Source organism: Thamnophis sirtalis, unplaced genomic scaffold (assembly GCF_051295495.1).
Source record: "Thamnophis sirtalis isolate CommonGarterSnake01/CBP01778 unplaced genomic scaffold, rThaSir2_p1.2 scaffold_8, whole genome shotgun sequence".
Lineage (NCBI taxonomy): Eukaryota > Metazoa > Chordata > Lepidosauria > Squamata > Natricidae > Thamnophis > Thamnophis sirtalis.
In genome coordinates, this window is record NW_028261388.1 from 70,653,297 (window position 1) to 70,677,977 (window position 24,681).

The window sequence follows — 24,681 nt, forward strand, 5'->3', positions numbered from 1 at the left end:
ATTGTATTAATTCCCAATATGCATCATCCCATCAACTCCTCTCAGTTTCTGCTTTCAATCTTGTTGACTCATGAGGAGTGCTTCTTTGTGGTTTGCCCACTTCTAGCTAACTTCCTTCTTTTCTGACAAGGAATGTTGCCCAGCTTCCTAGGATGGAAGAACTACATTCCAGAATAGCAGGTGACAGTCCAGTTTAGATAGTTTGTATGGGAGAAAAAGGGTCAGAACAGCTCCTCCCTAATGATTCCCAGAGTATATATTTCCTGGTTTAAGTAAGTTGCTTTAGTTTGACAAAATTCCTGTCTATAGGTGAGCAACAATAAAAGAAACTGCTTAGAAGAACGTCAACCTGTCTTTCTTGGGTTTTTTTTGAACCTGACACTGACTCAATCCTTCTGAAAATAAAGTAATATTTTCCATTTTATCTTCAGTTTCCGAGATCTATGGCCATTATTTATTAGGAAATTCAAGTTTCAAGTTTTATTGAACTTGTATGCCGCCCTATTCCCCGAGGGGACTCAGGGCGGCTAACAAACTAAATAGGGGAAAGGGGAAGTACAAAAAAACAAAAAGACAGACAAATACAAACAGATTAAAAACTCATCAACAGCCGCAACAAATTCGAGTGGGGCTGGGAACTCATCAGCCCCAGGCCTGCTGGAACAGCCAGGTTTTAACGGCTTTGCGGAACGCCTGAAGGGTGGCAAGGGTACGAATCTCCATGGGGAGATCATTCCAGAGGGCCGGAGCAGCCACAGAGAAGGCCCTCCCCCGGGAGGTCGACAATCGACACTGACTAGTTGATGGAATCCGGAGGAGACCTAATCTGTGGGATCTAATCGGTCGTGAGGAGGTAATTGGCAGAAGGCGGTCTCTCAAGTACCCAGGTCCGATACCGTGTAGGGCCGCCAAAACCATTCGTTTCAGAGTGATGTTATGTTGTTGAAACTATAGCTTCAAATTTCTGAAGAAGCTTCTAGATTCCTAGGTAATCACTGTGATTTTTAGCATTGGCACAATAAAACTGACAAAAAACTGGGATAAGAACAGGTAGGAAAATAATAAGCAAAAGAAAAATGACATTCCATTGGAAACACCCTCCCCTGGAGACAGAGACTGGTATATTGTAATAGTTTTTTTTTATTAGTATAAGATATCCTTTTTTCGTAACAGCTCAAAACTCTTACGTTTGCTGCTTTAGTGCAGTAATGAGAGTGAAAAAAGATAAAGATACCATATTTTTCAGAGTATAATTCGCACCTTTCCCCCCCCTCAAAAAAGGGTGAAAATCTGGGTAGGTGCATCTTATAGTCCGAAGGTAGGCCCATCCACCAGCTGGCCCTTACCCACAAGTGGCCCGGGGAAGCATGGAGGTCGGGACTTGGTTGGCAAAATGTGTGCTGAACATGAGGTATAAGACAAGGTGGCTAGCAGCTCTGCCTGCCCCTTCTCCAATGATCCAGGCGGAGGGTAGTCGGCTTCTGCTCCTGGCCCGGGAGGAAAGAGGTGAGTCTGTGGAGAAGGAGGGTGCGCGGCTCTGTGATGTGCAAGGGTGAACTGGGGAGGAAAACATTTTCAGAAAGCTGCTCTTTTCGAGCAATGGTTTAAGGCAGGTTCCAAGCATATCTTTGTTTCTCAGTTACTCAGAGGCTTTGGTTTAAGGTGGCGTTGTTTTACGCTGCCCTACTTCTCCTGCAAGCGAGAGGTATCTCAAAGACTTAGTGGGCATCTCAGGGGAGACAATGGCCACGCTGACTTCACTCCCCAGCAATGTAAGGAGCCGCCACCGCCTAAGCCCTCCCAGGAGCCGAGCCCTGCAGGAGCCCTGAAAGCCAAATGTCTCTCCTTTCCAGCCACCACCACCCGTTGGCCCAATTCTCTGATGCAATTCACGGAGCCACTTGCCATCATGAAAATGCGGGAGTGGCGGTTTCAGCGTGCGGAGACCGAAAAAGCAATCCCTGCCACCTGGAATAGTGTTTTTCAGGCAGTTAGTCACTTTTTTGGCCTCCGCCCAAATCAGGGAGGAAAGCGGTTTCGGGCACCAGTGCTGCAATCCCTTCCCTGAATCCAAAAATGGGACGTACAGCTGGCACTGCCACCTGAAAATGTTTTCCTCCCCGGTTCCCCGATGCACATCGCAGAGCCGCACAACTCCCTCCTTCTTCTCCTCTGCAGATTCATCTCTTTCCTCTTGGGCCAGGAGCAGAAACCGACTGTCCTCCACCTGGGTCACAACGACAACACCGTGACCACCAAGACAACCAGCAAGCGACGTAACCACGAGACTTAAAACAGAACTGCTAGCAGACCCCTGGTTCTGAAACAACCAACAAATCTTGACAAAAAGAGATGACCTCGCATGGAAGAGGACGAAACTGTACGTTCTGGAATCCCTATGCACCCTAATTCTCCAGAGGTGCCATGACGCCAAACCGGCAGGCCACTTTGGATTCCTAAAGACTTTACACTTAGCCCAGTTCTGGTTGCCCGGCATAAAGAAAGATGTGGACAGTTATGTGAAAAGTTGTATCACCTGCGCCACAATGAAGAGATGATCGGGAAAACACCCTGGACTGCTGCAACCAGTAGGAGAGCCAACGAGGCTGTGGGAGGATATCGCAAAGGACTTTATAGTAGAGTTGCTGAGAAGTGGGGGAAACACGGTGATTTGAACTGTAATAGACATGTTCTCCAAACAGGTAAACTTCATACCCTGCAGCTACCCTCAGCTCACAAGCTGGCCAAACTGTTCCTGTAGCATATCTATCGCCTTCCTGGTGTACCTCAAAGAATTACCTCAGACAGAGGGGTCCGGCTTACATCTAAGTTCTGGAGGGAGTTCCTGCAGTCTATTGGGTCATCCCAGGGCCTTAGCTCAGCTTTTCACCCGAGCTCCATGGGCGGAGTCAGAGAGACTGAATGCTATGGTAGAGCAGTACTTGAGGTGCTACATGAACTTTCAGCAGTCCAATTGGGCAGACCTTCTGTCTTTTGCTGAGGTTGCATACAATAATGCTGTTCACAGTAGCACAGGACTAACACCGTACAAAGTAGTGAGTGGCATGGACTTCGTTCCAATGCCTGAGTATCCAAGGGATCCCCCCTCCTCAGTCAACTTGACTGATTGGATGTCAATGCTAAAGGCAACCTGGGAAAATGTCAAAAAAGGGCTGGCTAAAGCGGCACAAACCTATAAGAAACAGGCAGATAAATACCGAGCTCCGCAATGACCATTCTTGGTGGGAGAAAAGGTTTACCAAACAAGTCTGAGGGGAGGACGTAGCCTTAAATCCTATACTCAAATTGTTTTTGCTTCGCACAGGTTGCTTTTGGAAAGTGAGGGAAGCTGAATGTCAACTCTCAGTGTTGTCATGGGGACAGAATGAGGGGAAGTGCATTCCATGCATACTATCAGCTGGAGTCGGATCTCAGATTACTGCAGCCGGTTTGGGAGGGATGCATCTTATAGGGTAACGTGATTTATGACACAAACTGAGGGGAGGGAGCAGGGGTAAAGTTCAGAGATAAATCAAACAGTATAGGCTTGACTGCGAAGAGATCTTGCCTAATGGTACCCCTAATAAATGACTGGTTTTGTATTGAAAACTTGACTTGATACTTATGAATCAATTAGGGCATTTTTAGGAAATCTGATAGCAGCTATGTGTGTTCAAGAAAGTATTCATTCTTGTTAATGAGGCATAGTTGAAAGTGGCACGATATAACAATATATTGGACACATTGCCTATTTCTCGGGCCCGCTAGGAAGGGAAGTAGAGGCTTTTTCACATGGGGTGGCCAGCAGCAACATTGGAGGCGTTGGGAAGCTTTGAAATTGCTGCGCTTTCCCTTCGGCCTGCCACAACCTCAAGAAAGGCATTTCGACGCCTGGAGTCCTCTGTCCGAGAACTCAATCATGCTCCGGGCATTTCGGCACATATTTGGCTGCAGAAGGACTGCGTGGATGGTCTGCGCAGGGATTATTCCTCCTCTGCAGGTGGTGAGTGCAATACCCCACTGACTTCAGAGCCTTCAGCTGTATTGAGCTTGGCCTCGTGGGTTTAGGCCTTTCCATTTTTAAATTAGTGCAGGCATGTAGAAGCTACCAGTCCTAGCCAGATTCAAAATGGCGGATCACCACAGTAGAGAGGTCTCTGAAGCTGGTTCCTCCAGCAATCGCCCCAGTGGAGCTAAGACCAGAAGTACCTCCAAGGCAATGAGATCTCAAGAGTTCTTCCACAAGGGACCACTCAGCCCCCGATAGGGATGCTCAACACCACTTGAAGGCGTTGGAGAAGTAATTTGCCAAGGCCCAACAAACCAATATGGCGGCAATAGAGGAAAGGGAGGTTCCCATTCCTTCATAGCCAGCATTCCTCCTCACTCCTCTCCCCAGTCAAGACAGGAAGAGAGACAGGATTGGTATCTGGAGGGTCCCTCTGATTTTCAACTTCTTCAGGCTGCCTGTTTTGAGGAGGATTTCACCCCCTTCAACTGCTTAGCATCAGTAGGGGCAGTTTCTGCAGGCAGAGCCCGAGAGTCAACTCCAAAAGCAATCTTTACTCCCTCTGCAGCGGAATCAGAGGAAGGTTGGGCGCGATTGCACGCCAGAACATTGCAATGGTTCGTGTTACTGCATCAGAGATCTGGCAGAAGCAGCTCCAACTCCCCAGTTCGAGTACCGCAACAGGTCATCCACTCCCTCCTCTGGTGGACCTCTCCGGCCTTGGAGATAGGATGTCTTTTCATGGAGCCCTAGCGAGTGTCCATAACATCAGATGCCAGCCTCTTTGGCTGGGGCAACTACAGTCAGTCCTGCATGATTCAGGGAAAGTGGTCCCAGGAGGAGTTGGAGAACAATATCTGTGTGGGGACAAAATGGCAGCCACATTTGGCTTGCTGCAGTGCAGCCCGAGGACACATGGTCTGCCTTTCTTCCATAACGTGGTATTTGTATTTGGTTTATTTGTATGCCGCCCTTCTCCAGGAGGGACTGAGAGCTTGCAGAAAGTAAATGTGGGGCAATGGTGAGTGGGGAGGAGGCCCAAACACTACAGGCATTTGGTGGGGTGGGGTGCTGCAGTGACTTTATGGTAGGTCATAAGGATGAAGGATTGCAGGCCTGCATCATAATTTTGAAATTGGGTTATAATTAGCTTTCAAGGGGTTGATTGTAATATAGAACATTCATTAAATGGCCTTTCGTACCTCAAGGATTACCTGTGCTGAGAAAATAGGCTTGTTGCTGTAACCATATAATATTAGCGGTCCCTCCTTCCTTTGCAGTATCTAAGGAAGAGGATATAACATGGGGAGAAATTTAGCACTTCACTCCTATATGGACATATGCTGAAGATCTCCTCTCTACCAATTTATGATAGTTAAACTTAAAAGAAATAGCTACAACTGATACTAATAGATTTTTTGAAAAAACTTAATGTCAGTATGAGAAAATTGTGAATTGCAGCATAAGAGTTGAAAAAGATTAACTATCCTTTCTCTGACAGTACTTCCCTGGCCCTAAGTTACTAAAGCTTCAGAAAAAAGTAATTTTTTTTGGCATTAATACAAGTGAAACTTGAAAAATTAGAATATCGTGCAAAGGTTCATTTATTTCAGTAATGCAACTTAAAAGGTGAAATTAATATATGAGACAGACTCATTACATGCAAAGCAAGATAGTTCAATCCGTGATTTGTCATAATTGTGATGATTATGGCTTACAGCTCATGAAAACCCCAAATCCACAATCTCAGAAAATTAAAATATTGTGAAAAGATGCAATATTCTAGGTTCAAAGTGTCCCACTCTAATCAGCAAATTAAGCCATAATACCTGCAAAGGGTTCCTGAGCCTTTAAATGGTTTCTCAGTCTGGTTCAGTAAGAATTACAATCATGGGAAAGACTGCTGACCTGACAGTTGTGCAGAAAACCATCATTGACACCCTCCATAAGGAGGAAAAGCCTCAAAAGGTATTGAAAAAGAAGTTGGATGTTCCCAAAGTGCTGTATCAAAGCACATTAATAGAATGTTATGTGGAAAGGAAAAGTGTGGAAGAAAAAGATGCACAAGCAGCAGGGATGACCGCAGCCTGGAGAGGTTTCTCAGGGAAAGGCCATTCAAAAGTGTTGGGGACTTTCACAAGGAGTGGACTGAGGCCTCTTGTCAAGCTGCTCCTGAACAACAAACAACGGCAGAAGAGTCTTACCTCCCACCAACGTGCCAGAACCCCCTGCAGCGACATCTGATCCTCTGCCAAAGGTGGTTCCACAGAGGGAGGGCGTAAGGCCAGTAAGAAGACCAAGCATCAAAATGCTTCTCCCCAAGGCAAAAAAGCCTCCAAGCCTGCCTCTAAATTTGAGCGCTGCAAGCACAAGGCTTTAGAGTGCATTTACAAGGCCAGTGGCAAGACAGATTCTTCTGCCCCAGTCCTTGAAAAGGGACTTTCTCTGGGCCATGTGCCTATCTTAGCTCCACAGGGTGGAGTAACAGAAGGGGACCCCTCTCTCAACTTGCGGATCCTTATTGACACCATGAGCCTTTGGGGTTCCAATCAGGGTTGGCAGTCACCCCCACGCCCTGCACTAACTGTGCCTCGCCCAGCCATAGATACAGTTAACCTTCCCACTCCCTCTTCATCTGTAGGGATACGTCCTAACCAGATGTCCACCATGGGTGTTCCCAATTTTCAGGACAATGTTTAAAGCCTTCCAACGGTGTATGGTGGCTGCTTTTCAGCAACCACAGCTTCAATCCCATAGAGGGGTCACACCTACAGCCTCAGAGGTAATGGAAATTCTGGAAGAGCACCCCCCCCCAGTCTCCTGCCCAATCCCAGAATCTGATTCAGAGGAGAGTGAAAACAGGGAGGAAAACCTGTCTGAGGATGAAGGCATGCCCCCTTCCAAACCCACTTTTTCTGGCCTGTTCCAACTGTCATTGTTTTAGTCCTTACTATTCAAAGCTAAGGTCTTGGGCAAATTTGGAGGCAAACCTTCAGAATCATTGGTGCAGCCTCAGGCAATATTTTCTGAGACAATATTTGCAGACCAGGCCATTGAGGCAGACATGGTGCCTACCCCTAAGACCTTCCTTGACTTGGTCAAGCCACAGTGGGAATCTCCCACCTAGGGGCCTATATCTACTTCAAATGATAAAACATTCTTCAATGTGGACAAGGACATGGCCCAGGTGCTGTTGCAACCTACTATTGATGCACCTGTCACGGCCTTGCATACCACTGCAAATATGCCTGGAGCACCGGAGGATGCCTTGAAACCGGAGGACAAGAAGGTTGATCTCACCCTGCAAAGGGGTCATCAGGTGGTGGCCTGGGCAGTGAGAGCGGCCACGACCATCTCCTTTGCAGGATCTGCAGCAGTGAACCCCGATTGCAGATGTCAGGTCCCACCATGACATCAATAAGTTGGTGGCAGCCATCCAATTCTCATCAGATGCCACTTTGGCTGCAGCCAGGTTTGCCTCCAGTGCACTTGCTTCTTCTGTAGCATCTTGCAGGTTGCTCTGGCTGCGGCAGTGGCAAGCAGACGTACGCCATAAGTGGCGTCTGGCATCAGCGCCTTTTACAGGGGGTTCACGTTTTTGGTTCTGCTCTTGACCCCTTGATCGAAAATAAGGACAAGCGGAAGGTGCTTCCCACCACTCCAAGAAAGGGCATTTTCCGACCTGCACCTTACCCCCGACGTTCTACCTTCCGTGGTCAAGACTACGGGTCCTTCTGGGGTCAGGACTATGGGTCCTTCTGGGGTCAGGACTATGGGTCTTCCTTTAGGGAGTCTGATTTTGGGTATTCAGGTTTCAGGCAGTACCAGAGGGGCTACGCCCCTAGACAAAAATACGAGCCAGATCGACAGAAGGGCAGGCAGCAAAAGCGTCTCTTTCCAGGGGGCAGAGGAGGCAGCAACGGGTCTTCCTACCGTACAAACTAGACATAGGCCCAGCTCTCCCCCCATTGGGGGACGCCTGGCGTATTTCGCCGATCATTGGGACTTATCTTCCTCCAATGCATGGGCTCAGTCCACCATTAGATCAGGACTTTCCATCAAATTCCTCTCCAGCCCCTCGAGCTTTTTCCGGATCGGTCCGGTCTCAAATAACCCGACCTGGAGGCAACTTATGCAGGAGGCCATTCAACACCTATTGGACATTAGGGCTATCCAGCTGGTGCCTCCAGCTCAACAGGGTCAGGGTTATTACTCCATTCTTTTTGTGATCCCAAAAGCCTCAGGTGGCTGGAGAGCTATTCTTGATCTGAAGCGTCTGAACAACTTTGTGATTATCGGAGGTTCAAAATGCACTTGCTGCATTCCATTCTAGAAGGTATAAGGCAGGGGAACTTCCTCTCCTCCATAGACCTTACAGAGGACTACCTGCATATACCCATAGCTCCTGAACACAGGCAATATCTAAGGTTTTGTTACCTAGGGCACCATTTCCAATACCGGGCCTTATCCTTCGGTTTGTCATCTGCACCTCAAGTGTTCACGAAGGTGATGGCAGCATTGGCAGAGTACCTGAGGCAAGTATCTGTACAAATCCAATGTTATTTGGATGACCTTCTTTTGCAATCATCTTCTGTTAATGGTGCCCTAAGAGACTTAGACATTACCATGTCAACCCTGAGAGACCATGGTTTCTCTGTTAATTTGGCCAAAAGCCATCTGCACCCTACCACAAGGCTAGTCCACCTTGGGGCTGTAATAGATACATTGTCGGGCACAGTTTTTCTATCATCTGAGAGGCAGCAAAACCTCAGGGAGTTGGCTTCCTAGGTCATCAGGGAGCGAAGGGTGTCCCTAGCTACATTGTCCAGGTTGTTAGGCACCATGGTGTCAGCCATTGGCATTGTCCCTTGGGCAGCTTTCACACCAGAGCCCTTCAATGGTTCTTTTACCATTTCAGCAAAGGCTCATGAACTGCTCCCAGATCAAGGTCCTGCTACCTGCAGAAGTATTCCAAATTTCGCTTTGGTGGAGGTCCCCAGCTATCACCAAGGGGGAATACTTCAGGACTCCAGACTGTGTGACGGTCACTACAGATGCCAGTCTATTTGGATCTACAGGCACAGATGGCACAGGGACAATGGAGCCAGGCAGAACTAGCTCACAACATAAACTGGTTGGAACTCAGGGCAGTCCGCCTGGCTCTCAAACAGTTTCGCCAATTTGTCAGTGGCAGAAATATTCTGGTCCTCACAGACAACATAGCCACCAAGGCTCATATAAACAGACAGGGGGTGACTAGGTCAAAGTCCCTCATGCTGGAGGCCAAGACACTGGGGCTTTGGGCCATGAGGAACTTGCTATTGATAACTGCGGAGCATATAGCAGGGGTGGACAATGTCAGGGCCAACTGGCTCAGCCGGACCGAGGTTTGCAATTTGGAGTGGCAGCTGCAGCCAGCAGTCTTGCGGGCGATTGTGGACCTTTTTTGGCCACTTGGAAGTCGATCTGTTTGCCACCCCTCTCAACGCCCAGCTCCCGAGGTTTTATTCCCGGTTCCCATCACATAACGCGGAGGGGGTGGACGCTTTGCTGCAGATGGCCCCGGGGACTCCTTTATGCCTTCCCACCTTTGCCCTTGATTCCCAGAGTAATACAAAATATCTTGCGGGAGGGGGCAGAGGTGGTGATGATTGCCCCACATTGGCCCAGGCGACCTTGGTTCGCCAACCTCTGATCTCTCTCTATGGACAGACCTTGGAAGATCCCTCAAGAAATTATTTCACTCAGCCAGGGGTCGCTGGAGCATCCGGACCCTCAGTGGCTCCAATTGACCGCCTGGCACTTGAGCAGAGCGTCCTGAGGGAGGACAAATATTCCTCCAGGGTCATACAGACTATTCAGGCTGCCTGTAGACCATCCACGGAGCGCATCTACAGTTCTACATGGCACTCATTCTGCACATGTTGCACCAGTAAGAATTTTGACCTGGTACAAGCCACAGTCCCCCAGGTCTTGGACTTTCTTCAAGCGGGTCTGGATAAAGGGTTGGCTCTTAATACCATCAGGAGACAAGTATCTGCAATCTCTTCTGTGTTTCTTTGTGACAGGTCACGAACACTGACTCAGCACCCTATGGTCAGGCAGTTTCTCAAGGGTGCTTCTAATCTCAAGCCACCCACGGTACATAGGTATCCTTCTTGGGATTTACACAAGCTATTGGACGCTCTAACATGTGCCCCCTTTGAACCGCTACGGAAAGTTTCTTTCAGGTTCCTGACTCTCAAGGTGGCCTTTTTGGTGGCCATCACCTCTGCCAGGCGGGTATCTGAGCTACAGGCATTGTCTACAAGGGATGAGTTATGTATATTTCACCATGACAAGGTGGTTTTAAGGCTGGACCCCTCCTTCATACCCAAGGTGTGCTCTTTCTTTCATAGATCTCAGGAATTGATATTGCCTAATTTCTGTCCAGATTCTTCTCATCCTTTAGAGGATTTATCTCAAAAGGACCTTGTCGACCAGAAAGACAGAAGCATTGTTTGTTTCTTTCCAGCCGAGATCCCTGGGGAATAAGGTGACATCTTCTACCATAGGCAGATAGTTGCGAGCCTGTATTGCTACTGCTTACCAAGCACAAGGGGCCCATGTTCCAGGGTCTATCACAGTCCATTCCACGAGAAGTGCGTCTACTTCAGCAGCCTAGGCTATGCAAGCCTCTTTGACTGAAATTTGTAGAACTGTTACGTGGGCATCCCCTTCCCCGTTCATAAGGAACTATACATTAGACTCCTTTGCCTCTGCTGAAGCCACCTTTGGACGTAGGGTATTACAGTCTGTTCATAGAGATGGTGAAACAGCTCACAATGTTTAAGTACTGTATATATATATATCACCATGACAAATTCTTGTATATATGTATATAGATCCTGTATGGACCCTCCCAAGGGACGACATGGCTTTGGTACGTCCCAGTCTGGATGCTGCTCCCTCCACTATGGAGAAAGGGTGTTGGTCCTTACCCGATACGCCTATTCTCATAGTGGGGGAGTAGCATCCAGCCTCCCTGGGTTTGTAATGTTTTTTCTGGATCGTTCAATGCATGTTGCTACTTGTGTTTTTTGTGCAAAATAAAACGATTTTTAGTTTACAACAATTGTCTGAAGAGGATGACACATTGAGTCCGATAGAGTCCTTTGCCGGAAGCTGGGTTAGCCTGGCAGCATGGGCGTGGCTTAATTGTCTTATTGGACTCAGTCCAATCAATGAGCGGATGAAGTCAACCAAGTCTGGATGCTACTCACCCACTATGAGAATAGGAGTATCAGGTAAGGACCAACACCCTTTTTCCAGCGGGACTTGGCACCTGCCCACACTGCCAAAAGCACCAAAACCTGGTTCAATGGCTGTGGGATTACTGTGCTTGAATGGCCAGCAAACTCGCCTGACCTGAACCCCATAGAGAATCTATGGGGCATTGCCAAGAGAAAGATGAGAGACATGAGACTGAACAATGCAGAAGAGCTGAAGGCCGCTATTGAAGCATCCTGGTCTTCCATAAGACAAGCAGTGCCACAGGCTGATAGCTTCCATGCAACGCCACATTGAGGCAGTAATTGCTGCAAAAGGGGCCCAAACCAAGTACTGAGTACATATGCATGCCTATACTTTTCAGAAGTCCCATATTGTTCTATGTACAATCCTTGTTTTATTGATTGCATGTAATATTCTAATTTTCTGAGATTGTGGAGTTGGGGCTTTCATGAGCTGTAAACCATAATCATCACATTTATGACAAATCATGGTTTGAACTATCTTGCTTTGCATGCAATGAGTCTATCTCATATATTAGTTTCACCTTTTAAATTGCATTTCTGAAATAAATGAACTTTTGCACGATATTCTAATTTTTCGAGTTTCACCAGTAGATGTACACAATTCTGGAACTGGGAAATCTTTTGAAAATAATCTGTACATGCTCTGTAATATAGAGGCCATCCTCAATTTACAACAGCAGTTGGGTCATACTTTCAGTTGCTAAGTGATACAGTACACTTAGCAATGGCAATTCCTACAGTTCTAATTGCCATCATTAGCTGAATTGTGCAAAGTCAGTGGGTAAGCCAGCACGACATTGTAAGTCCAGGGCATGCATTGCTGGGGGGAGAGGAAACAAGGGGATGTGCAGAGATACGGGGGAAGCCAGGAAGGACACATGAGCATGTGAAAAGGATTTAGGAGGTCAAGGAGAGTGCACAGGTGTGCCCAAGATGTCCATGTTAGGGAGGTTGCAAGAGGTCTCTTAACAAGTGTTGCACAGGTTGGGGAGAGTACACAGGAGTGTGTAAGAGGCACTGCATGGGTCAGGAAGGTTGTACAGGGGTGTGCAAGTGCCAGCACAGTGCAATCACAGAGGGGCTGAAGGGATGCATGAGTGGGGGAGATTATTCCAGCGACTTGTAGTCTTCCCTGCCCAGTTTCCCTTTTGATTTTCTGGAGAAGTCAGCATGGAAGGTTGCAGATGGCTGCCATGTGTAAATGCAAATGAGTTGCCAAGAACATGATTTCATGGCTACCCAAAACTCCAAGGACAGTTGTAACCACCATTTATTCAATGCCATTGTAACTTCAAGTGGTCGCTGAACAAATGGTTCTAAATAGAGGATTACTTGTAAGAGTCAGATACTTCAGCCCCTCCCTCTGCTGGAGATAGGGACGTTTGAGTGGCCATTCTCCTTGTTCTCCCACAATACAGTAATCTCTTTTAGTGTAATCCTCTTAGTAGAAGTCAGGCCTGTTGCGCTAGTGTTGTTATCAAACTCCAAAGATGATTGCTCAGAGCAAATGGAATAATGAACTGATTGCCATTCCCTAGTGTTAAAGAAATTGCTCACTAGGTTATGAGCAGTGATCCCACCAAGGTTGTCCTGCAATAGCAGCTTGTTCTGGATAGATGCTTGGCTCTCACAAATGGGCATATAGTTGGCAACATTTTTGTAAATTCATGCATATCTGATGTATCTTCTGTGTTTCTAAAATCCTAAGATAAAACTAATTATCTGCACCATCTTTTATTTCAATATACATTTAGAACTGGAAACCTGAGCTTTTCTTTCTTTCATAGCTTTTTCATAGTTTTCAGACGTTAGAAAATTAATTATTAAGTAGTTAAACATAGGAATTTTTTTTAAAATGGCAGTCATTCAATTCCTCTCACAATTTCTGGATGGCTCAGTGGTTTTATACTGGTGGAAACTAACCCTTCAAACTGGAAGTGGGTTTTTGTGTGGTGGACATAGTATAAAGGAGGAATAGAACATTCTAGAGTTAGAGCTATGATTGTGAGATTATTCTCTAACACAGTGGAGAATGCAATACTATAACATAATTAATGTTCCACATATTCTTAATTATGTGCTCTTAATCATTAACTAACTTCATTTTTTATATAAATGAATATTTCTAAAACTTAATTTAGCAGATTTTTGACTAGTTTGGCATTTTCTTTCTTTCTTTGGTACTTCACACATAATAATTGTAGTTCTTTCAACTAACAAGGCACTACCATTATACTAAAATTCTATTCATATTCCATTTGTTATAATATAATAGAATAGCAGAGTTGGAAGGGACCTTGGGAGGTCTTCTAGTCCAACCCCCTGCCTAGGCAGGAAACCCTATATCGCTTCAGACAAATGGCTATCCAACATCTTCTTAAAGACTTCCAGTGTTGGGGCATTCACAACTTCTGGAGGCAAGCTGTTCCACTGATTAATTGTTCTAACTGTCAGGAAATTTTCTCCTCAGTTCTAAATTGCTTCTCTCCTTGATTAGTTTCCACCCATTGCTTCTTGTTCTACCCTTAGGTGCCTTGGAGAATAAGATATAAGCATGTTCACTGCTTACTGCTAATGTAACATGGGGTGCATGAAAATCAAGTTAGTGAGTTCTAACATGGTGAATGCATTCATAGGTAGTTTGTATTTCTAAATGTTGAGAAGGCAAGTGCTTTGGAAGAAGCTCCTCAAGTTTTTTAAAATTCTAACTTCTCAGCATTCTAAGCAGGTGCATGTCTAATTCTTTCTGTGAGACTTGACTTTTATTGTATGCTCCATTTATAGGAGGCCAAGTTTGATTACTGCAGAGAGGGAGGGAGGGAGGAAGAGAGAGAGAGAGAGAGAAAGAGAGAGACATCTTAATTGCTACCTGTTTTCTTAATACAAGTCACAATTTCTTTTTTCCCCTTTTTATAGGTCCTGCTGGGGATTTACATCTGGCTTCAATGTGAAATTAAGGTAGAAAAATGCACATAAACATGTGTTTCCTGTTAAGATTTAGTATACTCTGGTTATGCCTGAAGAGTGGGTCTTGTCTTTAGACTGTTAACTGCCAGCAAATATAAATGATTGTCCTAGATGTCAAGCGTGTCTCCTCTGTACTGGAGTGAAAATATCTACCTCCAGGTTCCCACGGAATATCATCTACAGAAAATGCTTCATGTTCTAAGGATGAAAGCCACCTAGATTCATGCACCTAGTCTATACAGTTGTTGTGGATGGTTTGCCATCTGAAAGCTCCTCAAGCTCCTGTCTGGGTCCTGTATCTGTTTCAGAAATGTCTCTGCTTCAGGCTTTGGGCCCTGTGCAGACCTGGCTGGGACAAGAGCTAGAAAAATGTGGCATTGATGCCATGATTTATACTCGCTATGTCCTCAGTCTTCTGCTGCATGATAATTATGACTACGATCTTCAGGAACAGGTATTTACATATTTTAGATGTGCTGCACTGAAAAATAAGTATGTTTTAAATTATCTGTGTGTGCTATTATAATAAATAATACATCATAGTTTCATATTTTTAGAGCAGGAAACTTGGGACTTTTGAAGCTTATCCCAAAATTTAGATATACTCCATGGGTTGTTTGATAAAATAACCATCATGACAGAATGCCTTTGTAAAACTGAACTTCAAAAATAATTTGTGATACAGTTTGGAAGATGGGACATAGCTTTTAAGAAATATGATTTTTAAGTCTAGCAATTAGTACTATGTCTACAACTTACAACTATTTATTTAGTAACCGTTCAGAGTCACAGCAGTATTGAAAAAGTGATTTATGATTGTTTTTCACACTTATGACAGTTTCAGTATCACAGTGGTCACATGATCAAAATTTGAATGCTTTGCAATTGGTTCATATTTATGACGGTTGCAGTGTCCCAGGGTCATGTGATTACTTTTTGTGACCTTCTGGCAAGTAAAGTCATTGGGGAAGCCAGATTCAATTAACAATTATGTAATTTACAACTGCCGTTATTTACTTAACAACTGTATCAAGAAAGGTAAAATGGAGCAAAAATTACTTAATAAATGTCTCCCTTAGCAACATATTTATCTTTGGCTTCAATTGTGGTCATAAGTTGAGGGCTACCTATATTTCATTAGAAAGGCATTGTATTTTAAAAGTCTTAAATGTTTGTAGTGAACTGTGCTAAATCTTTTTAGATCCTTTTAAAAAAGAAAATTTTAAAGAACAGAAAAGTCTACTTTTGCTGTACTAAAAGCTGCTGTTTTATACGTGTTTAGAAATTGCGGGCAGAAATTGTGCTATAAATTATCTTGTATTATTTTCATGTTCGTTTTCTGTTTTTTAATGTGTATAGGAACTTTTAACTACTCATTTATTACACCATTCATATAAGTGAATAACATATGACTTGGTCTAGAAAAGCTATGGTTATAGTATTATGGGAGTAATTGCTTTTCCTTCAAAAAAATTTAAAAAATAAGTCGCAAGAATGCTATTATCACTATATTGGCTTATATTAGGATTGTTTCCCAAATCATCCTTTATGTGATACTCTTCAGATAATGTTTTGTGAATACCTGAGTTATGAAGGGGTTAGGACAACTTGCCCCGACCGAATCATCATGGGATATTCAACATGACATAACTCAAAATTGGGACAATTGAATTGCAGCAGGCCTTGTCTTGCTTTAGGGTTGAATCTTCTTAGGTTAGAAGTCTTTGAGGCTAGGGTAAGCTACAATTTTACTTGTCCCTCTCTTGAGTTATCATGAGGCGAGTTGGCTACAGTGAGTTATCCCACAGTGAATTGTCTCATGGCTAGTCATTCAGGGCACATTATTTCATTCCAGTTTGAAGCATCCCATTGGTCTAAAATCCTACCTCTTATTGCTTTGCTGTCATGCGTAAAAAGAAGAACATGGCTGGGAAATGTATTTAAAAGCTGCACTCATGTATTCAATATTATACAGTGTTGCAGTCACCATTCTTAAGGCTTAGGTTTTGATACTAACATTCTTTACTTTCTTTCTATAATTCACCATAATTTGTAGGAAAGAATTAAATGTTGAGTTATTGTAAAGTTCATGTTTTAATTCCAGATATGAGCATCAAACATTGTTGGAAATATTTGCTTAGACATTTTTTGACATGTCACTTGTTGGCTACATCTTTTCTGGCCCCTTCCCAGTTCATCTCTGCTTTCTGTGCTGCAGTCTTCCTGGAGAAGACTGATGCAGTGCTAAGGGAGAGTCTCAGAAATGTTTTGGTAGGGGCTTTTTCTTAGGCATTGAGCAGTGATGCAGTTACTTTCATAGCCCTGTTTTGACTCTAGGAAAGTATCCTCCTTGTCATACCATACATGGTCAACCAATGCAAATTGCAAAATGTGTTTTTGCTTTATTTGGGGTATGCGCATATGCATATCCTATATTCCACGATTTCAGTTGATATGGCTCATTGATTACTTTTGCAGGTGTTGAAATATAAGTAGTTATATTTGTTCTGCTGCTTCTTTCTAGAAATCTTAACTCTTGTTCCTCAAAGGAACCATCTCTTCAACTGCATTATACTTTGCAGAAAATTATACATATATATATGTATAATATATATATGTTGTATTTGTGCTGATATATATACATATATATATATATATATATATGTAAGTATGAGAAGCTTATTGTTGTACAGAGATGTAATTTGGCATGCTTATTCTGTATATAAAATTGCCGCTTTCTATTAGAAATTAGTAGCAGAGAATCCGTTGTTACTTTGTTTTCCTACATCAATTCTACCTCTACCACAGAGTAAAACAGAAAAATCAGAGGAAACAGATAATTTTGAAACTTGAAAGCCAAATGCCAAAGAACTCTTTGTTTTATCATTTTGTCTCTGTATGTCTTTCTGATGTATTAATATAGCTTTGTTTTAACCTTTTTCTAGTATATTATTTCTTCTTTTAATTATCTTAAATAGTAAAAATTACCATAATCTCTAGCACCTAGCTTGAGTAGAAGCAATATTTCTGGTACAATTTATGCTGCAAGCATCTGATAAGCAGCGGCTTATTTTCTGCTCAAATACATTGAAGAAATGGGAGACTTGCTATAATATAATTCGGGGGAAAACAAAAGAAAGAAGAAAGGACTTAAGATACAATTGTATATTAAGTAAAAAAAAATTAAAGCAGAATTGAACCATAGAAGAAATAATCCAAACTAATGATAGTCAGTAGTTTGGATAACTAGGAAGTATAGATGAGCTTTTTTTGTTGAATTATGTATGTTTGAAATGATCCCACTCACATTCACTAGGAATATGGTGCTTAAAAGTTTGTGAATCTTTTGAATTTTCAATATTTCTGTATAAATATAAATATGCCTCAAATATAATTTGTTCTCCTTGCAAGTTCTAAAACTAGATAAAGAGAACCCAGTGAAGCAAATAAGTCAAAACATTATATGTGTTTATTCATTGAGGAAAATTATCAACTTGAGACCATTGGGGAGGAAAAAAGTTCATAGTCTTTGAATTGTCATGCAGAAGGAGTCAGTCACCAAGTGGCAGCATATGAGCATAATGAAAAATTATTGATATTTTCTGTTACATGGATGAGGGAGTTTTTTTAGTACTTCTCAAGATAAGTATGATATTGGATTGGGATTATATCTGCTTTAGCCTTTCCACTTCAGGCAAAATCTGCTTATCCAGAGACTCTAAGGACAACTTGAGTGTTTTCATCTCCCCCTCTCTCACTTTTGCCTTTAGTTGTTTCATGTACTTTTTTCTCCAGTTCTTGTACATTTAACTTGAACATTGTGTCCCTAGTTGCTGGTTTCATTCACTTCTTTATTTGGTATTTAATATTCTGATTAATGGAATACAGTCTGCATAGTTCCTGTTTTAGTGTCATTTTGGCAGAAAGTCAATTTAATGTTCCTAGTCACTAAGTTGGTTTTTACCCAGTTTTACTATCTGCTATTTTAAGATGTTGCTGCTACTAATTTCAATAAATATTACTGTTACATTGCATTTTGAATAGTAAAAATAGTAAAACTGGAGAAATATCTTGCAAGGATGGGGTATAAAATGTCAATATATAAGAAAAACCAAGAATTGTAGTAAATAGGCTCATAGAATATATATCTGTAGTTAATCTTTCCAGACTCATATTCCACGCCCCCCCCCCCAAAAGTGTGTCTCTTAAAAGTCATTAAGAATTGCAAAGACAAGAAAATATTGCAGTTATTATGATTTTCAATTTTTTTTAGGAGAATGACATCTTCCTGGGCTGGGAAAAGGGAGCTTACAAGAAATGGGGGAAAAGTAAGAAAAAGTGCTCTGATCTTACATTAGAAGAAATGAAGAAACAGGCTGCTGTTCAATGTCTTCGCTCTGCTTCTGATGAAGTAAGGACTAACAATATAGTCAGTTATGTTTAAATTCTGATTCTTAATTGTGATATAAAATAGCATAACATTTTGTTCACTAAAAATCTAGTTGAAATTGTTACTTTGGAAATAATTTTCAATATAATTAAATGGAATAGAATGGAGTCTGTATTTAATGTGAACCTGTTAATTTCTGCATTTGCCGTTTATTAAACTTAAATCCATAATCATTTATAATAGGACTAAAATAGGCTGACCATAAGTAACCCCCAAGCAGTTCTTAAGATGCTCGCTACTTTTGTTGTGCATGGGTAAATAGCAAATTTCGATGGTAATACCAGTGTCCAGTTCTATTTTTCAGCATAGCCTAATCCAGCAGACTAATTTAAATTCTCTATGCTCTTTTCAGGAAGATTCAAGAGAGAACTCTTCCATCCTGCTATTTGCTTGGCCATTTCCATTAAGCTTCAGGTTTTCGCATTAATATTTTGGTGATAAAATTAATTTAAATCATCAGATGAATTAAACTCAAAAAAGGAAAGTAAAAGTAAGGAAGATACAATTTAACTACTGCTCAGAACAATCTCTCACTAATTTTAAGCATTTATTTTTTGGATTGTATTCCTGTTGCAGAGAAATTACTATTTGGAAAAGAATGATTCTTTTAAGGTCGCTTACAACTAATTCTTCAGGATGGGAAAGATAAAAAATATGGCCACAAATAGTCAATGGTCTGCGGAGTTCATGTTAAGGACAACTTATAAATGAATCACTTACTGATGTAAACTAGTTATGTCAAACTTTTATATCTGTATATGTAACTATGAAAATGTATTCTATATTTCTTTTTCAGTTTTTTTTATTATAATGTTATGTTTTCTGTTTGCATATTGTATTCAGTTATGGAAAATGTATTATAGAAAGAGGAGTAACTATTGCGTTGTTTGAAATGTATTTGTAAGAGAGAGTTTAGTGGAGCGGCTCAGGCATCAGGCTGGAACTCAGGAAACCATAGGTTCTAATCCCACCTTGGGCACAAAGGCAGCTGGGTGACCTTTGGCACATCATTCTCTCTTAGCTCTAGGAAGTGGACAATGGAAAATCACTTCTGAAATCTTGCCAAGAAAAGTATAGGAACATGTCTACCAGTCGCTAGGAGACAACACTGATTCAAAGAAACCATAAAAAAGGTGTATAGGTAGATCTCGACTTACAACCATTCATTTAGTGACTTTGAAGTTACAGTGGCACTGAAAACACTTAATGACTGTTGCAGCATCCCCATGGTCACATTATTAAAATTCAGAGGCTTAGCAACTGGCATGTATTTATGAATATTGCAGTGTCCTGAGGTCATTACCTTTTGTGACTTTCTGACAAGCAAAGTCAATGGAGAAGCCAGGTTCACATAAAATGGGGCAAAACTCACTTAACAACTATTTTGCTTGGTAATGGAAATTTTGGGCTCAATTGTGGTTGTAAGTCATCAGTCCCATTTAAGACAACATTAACTGCTAACTTCTGGTTGAATAAATCTGGTATAAGAGAGCTGCTACCTCTGGATAATTGATTATATAACTCAGGAGTCCCCAATCCCCCGGCTGTGCAAATGGCAGGCAGGTCCATGAAGTTTCATTTGCACAGGATGCAGGCACAAAACCATCTCTTTCCCCCCTACCCTCCTGCTTCTGCCAGTCCATGGAGCTAGAAAGGTGGGGGATCACTGATATAGCTCATTTGTTGTAAATATTAGGAAATTATTTGTAATATTCAATCAGAACTTGCCTTCCTGTAACATAAACCCATTATTCTTTCCTCTGAAATGATAAAGGAGCAGGTTTCTCAATCCCCCTTAAATATGGCAGCCTTTCAATATTTTCTTACAAATATTTTATGCTGCTTATGTTAGGCAAATCTAACTAACTGTCATTTCTCCTTATGCTTCTCTCCTGAAGACTAAATGTTTCCAGATTTTTTCATAAGAATTAGTTGCTAATATTCTGATAATCTCCACTGGCATTCTCAGACTTTGTTTCAGTTTGCTTGAATCCTTCTTAAGCGTTCCAGCCAATATAGTACTCAAAGTGGGATCGGACTAATAAAAAATTGGTAGAACAATTACTACCTGTTATTGGGAAGCTTTATGTTAGCTGATACATTATAGATTAAAAATATAGTACTGTAAATTACTTATGGAGCTATTAAGTGCTAATAGATATAGACTATTATTTCTTAACTGAATCATTGCTATGTATGTTATAATTAATGACTTTGGTTCTTAATTTTTTTAGTCTTCAAAATACAGGCGGAAGAATTTATTTATGGTTGCCTTTGTGAAATTGGCATAGAATTGAAGCAAATGTCACATTAAAATCTTCGAAGGAACAATGTGATCCTTTAATGGTCCTTTTCTGATATTCCTGCAACAAATGTAATGTTGTTCCCTAACCCTAACAGAGAAAAAAAGAAATACACATGGAGCATCGTTATCATGCCATAAGTTGCAGGAATATCAGAAAAGCTCACATGGATTTTCAACAAACACAACATGCATACACACTTTAAACCAGGAACACTAAGATAGAAGCTAGTGCACACCAATGACAAAACAGCTAGACACAAACAGAGTAATTTTGTATATTCAGTACAGTGCAGTGAGGCATGTTCAGATGTGTACACTGGGAAAACAAAATAACCATTACACAAATCATGATACAAACACAGAAGAACCAACTCAGCAGGACAGAATTTAGTAGTCCATCTCTACCTGAAAGAAAAGGGCCAATCCTTTGAAGACAACAAAGTTTACATTCTGGACAAAGAACAATCTTGAAAGAGGAATCAAAGATGCTATCTATGTTAAAATTGAACAGTCCTCTCTCAACAGAAGGGGAGGGATACAATACCACCTGTCTTCTTAATTCACAGTTCCACATGTGTTGCATTCTTATTCTGGTGGCTTTGAGGACCCAGGTGATTAACCTCCAGGTGATTTCAATGGACCCTCAGAGTGTTAATCAGCTAGCTGACTGCAAAGACTATAAATCCTTTCTATTTCCACCAGTTAGTTAGAACTGAAGAAGCTTCTTGGATAAGATGTAAAATATCTTCAAGAAAAATAAAAAAAAAGTCCAGTTGCCTTTTTAAGCACATCTTTGAAACAATATATTCTTCTGCTTCATTAATTTTATTTTGGCCTTAAGACCAATCTTCCCATTATTTAGAGAGCAGTAATCCTGTATATATATCTAGATGAAATCAGTGATATAAAATTGAGGAAAAGTATATTTTAATTTTACAGCAAATGCATAAAAAAAGACTTGCAAATTCTTTTTGCATTATTTTTTAGTAATGTAAATAATCACTAGACATGCATTTTATGAAAGTTCAGCTATAAATAATTCAGTTTAGTGTGTTTTTTAAATTGCAGAGTTCTGGGATTGAGACATTAGTTGAGGAACTTTGTTCCAGGCTAAAAGATCTCCAGAGCGAACAAGGTGAGATTCCATTTTGGGATGAGATTTCTTGGAACATGTTAAGTGGGAATGTGGCTCCTTGATCAGAAATGTAAAATCCTGACCTAAAGCCAATTTGTTCTGAGGTTAGGATTTTTCTCTGAATCCATTAGATTTTTATAATTGTGCTTGGCATATAATTTGCTTATACTTAATAGGATGACTGGACAGTATTTAGCTGGATTAAGCTTGTATGCCTTTTTAAAAATAGGGATTTTACAAAGTGGTGCCTTTCATTGAGATCTGCATAGAAATCATATGTGCAAAAAACGATACCAATATACAGCACTATCATTCTTATATCAAGTCCCCTCCAGTCCTTTTATTAGATTTGGGAGATCAAGTTGTGGATTTCTTCAGTAGTAATAGGGCGGACACGGTCAGGGGAGCCGAGATGAAATGCTTGGTAAGTATTTAATGGTTTGGGGGCATCAATCACTGACATGATTAATTGTTTAATAAAGCTTTGGAGGAAGCTAAAGAAATTGGAGGCTAGTGCAACTCTTGCAGTTAGTCACTTAACTAAAGACGATTTTTATTTCTGAATTAGATTGAACTAGATGCTAGGTGAAATGTTAAAATTAAATGATTAAAATTGAATGATTTCAATATAGGGAAGTAGTTACTATCAGTGCAAGGGATTATTTCAGAGTTGAATAAAACATGTTGATATTAGTATGTAATCAATAGTATGATAGCCATGGAGGTCTGAGTCAACCTTGAGCCAAACTGCTGGCAGTTGTCAGAATTAGCCTGAAATACTGCATTCTGACCACTGCGCCACCACGCCACCAATTAAGAAATTTAATTATTCTCAGAATTTCCTTAGAGCAATCCTAATGGGATAATATTTTCTTTTGGTCCTGTTGGAAATCTTTGAGAAAATTAGTTGTGACTATTTTAAGTATATATCGTGTACTTTTTCAACAAATTGTAAATAATGCCACTCATGGTTTAGAACTTTGTGTGGGAGCTTCATCACTAATTTGATAACTCCCTACCAATATCCAGATAGATGAAATAGTTTACTGTTAAAAAATGTGGATGATGTAATTAATTCATTTGTATATTCAGTGTATACATTCTTAACATAAGCTTGTGGGCCAGAATATGGAATTGATGATTGCATATTTGTATTTATTTCAAAATGAGTCTGATCAGATTTTTGTACTGACTTTTTTTTAATAGCGGAGGAGAAGATTTCAAAAAGACTTGAGGACTCTTTGCCTCCTGAAATAGATTTATCTCCTGCAGCAAAAGATCAAGTAGAAATGTATGTTGCATTTCTTAAAAAACACCCTCTTAATTATTTTATTCTTCTAAATTGAAAAAGCATGCATATTTTCTGCAATAGTATTAGCCATGAAGTAATGAATTCCAGCTATCATTTTCTATTAAAATGTTTTTAATGGATCATTACACTTTTAAAAAAAGTAGTATTAGTTTAGATGAACTGTTTCATTCCAATATAGTTTCTTTTCCATTTAGTGAGTGATAACATTGAGTTTTATCCTCAACAGTAACATATATATCTTCATGTTTTTATTGTGAAATTATATTTTTAGTGAAATAATGAGACACAAATTAATAATTTGGAGTAGAGAAGCGTGCTACAACCTAGAAACATCAAGCATAGTGTCCTGACATCTTGTCATCTCTATGGAGATACCAAGACATTAGAGGGAAAGGAATATACAGAATGCAAGCAATACAAATACTCTGAGAAAAATAATTGTTGGTGTATTTTACATGCTTTTTTCAGGGCAGAATTGTGGCATTATTTGTTGTCAGTTACAAACTTTAGTTAATGTTCATAACTTAAGGCTCTGTTACATGCATGAATCTGATAACAGATGGACATAACAGATATACATAAGATAAGCAAGTTTTAAGTCTGTGCTTCTAATGGTAGAAGGGGTTAATTTTTCCTGAAGAATCCAGTGGGAGGGAGACACAGGGCAGATAGAAGCATTTCTGGTCAGTGCAGGGGGCATGGCCAGCACTGTGACGTCTCGTGTACAGACCCAGAGCTGCTCTCTCCTGCATGCCACACTTGTGCACGAATCATCATCAGGGTCTTGGTTCTAGGCTGTTCACACTTTTTCATTGCAATTCATGTTAGCTCGTCATTCTTCAACCGTTATGTTATGGCTCTGTGAAAGAGTATTAATTCGCCAGACAGTTTCTGTTTCATCTGTGGTGAATATACAGTGTTGAAGCAACAGCAGAATATTACAGACTTTGTGAAAAAAGTATACTTTGCATACTTTGGACTAAAAATTGGAGATCAAGATAAAGTTTGGGCACCTAATAAAGTCTGCAAACAGTGTGTTGATGACCTCCGAAACTGGTTCAAGGATAAGAAAAAATCTTTCCGCTATAGGATTCCTATGGTATGGCGAGAGCAAAAGAACCATAGTGATGACTGTTACTTTTGTTCGTGCAATGTGAAAGGGTTTAATTCCAAATGGAAGCATTCCATTTCATACCCCAATCTTCAAT

General features: G+C 41.2%; 1 protein-coding gene across 7 annotated transcripts in view; it reads left to right on the forward strand.

Moving 5' to 3' along the window:
• The window catches only part of KIAA0232 (KIAA0232 ortholog), a 68,354-nt gene that overhangs the window by 9,109 nt on the left and 34,564 nt on the right, over positions 1-24,681 (forward strand). For 3 of the 7 annotated variants that reach the window (XM_087721873.1, XM_087721874.1, XM_087721880.1), the window contains exons 2-5: positions 14,221-14,725; positions 18,545-18,682; positions 22,095-22,161; positions 23,368-23,452. In XM_087721873.1, the coding sequence (XP_087577999.1) occupies positions 14,495-14,725; positions 18,545-18,682; positions 22,095-22,161; positions 23,368-23,452 (521 nt within the window). In that variant the 5' untranslated portion in view covers positions 14,221-14,494. Of the gene's footprint in view, positions 1-2,236; positions 2,703-14,220; positions 14,726-18,544; positions 18,683-22,075; positions 22,162-23,367; positions 23,453-24,681 lie in introns of those variants that run through there. The other 4 variants (XM_087721876.1, XM_087721878.1, XM_087721875.1 and 1 more) reach the window with 3 other exon arrangements.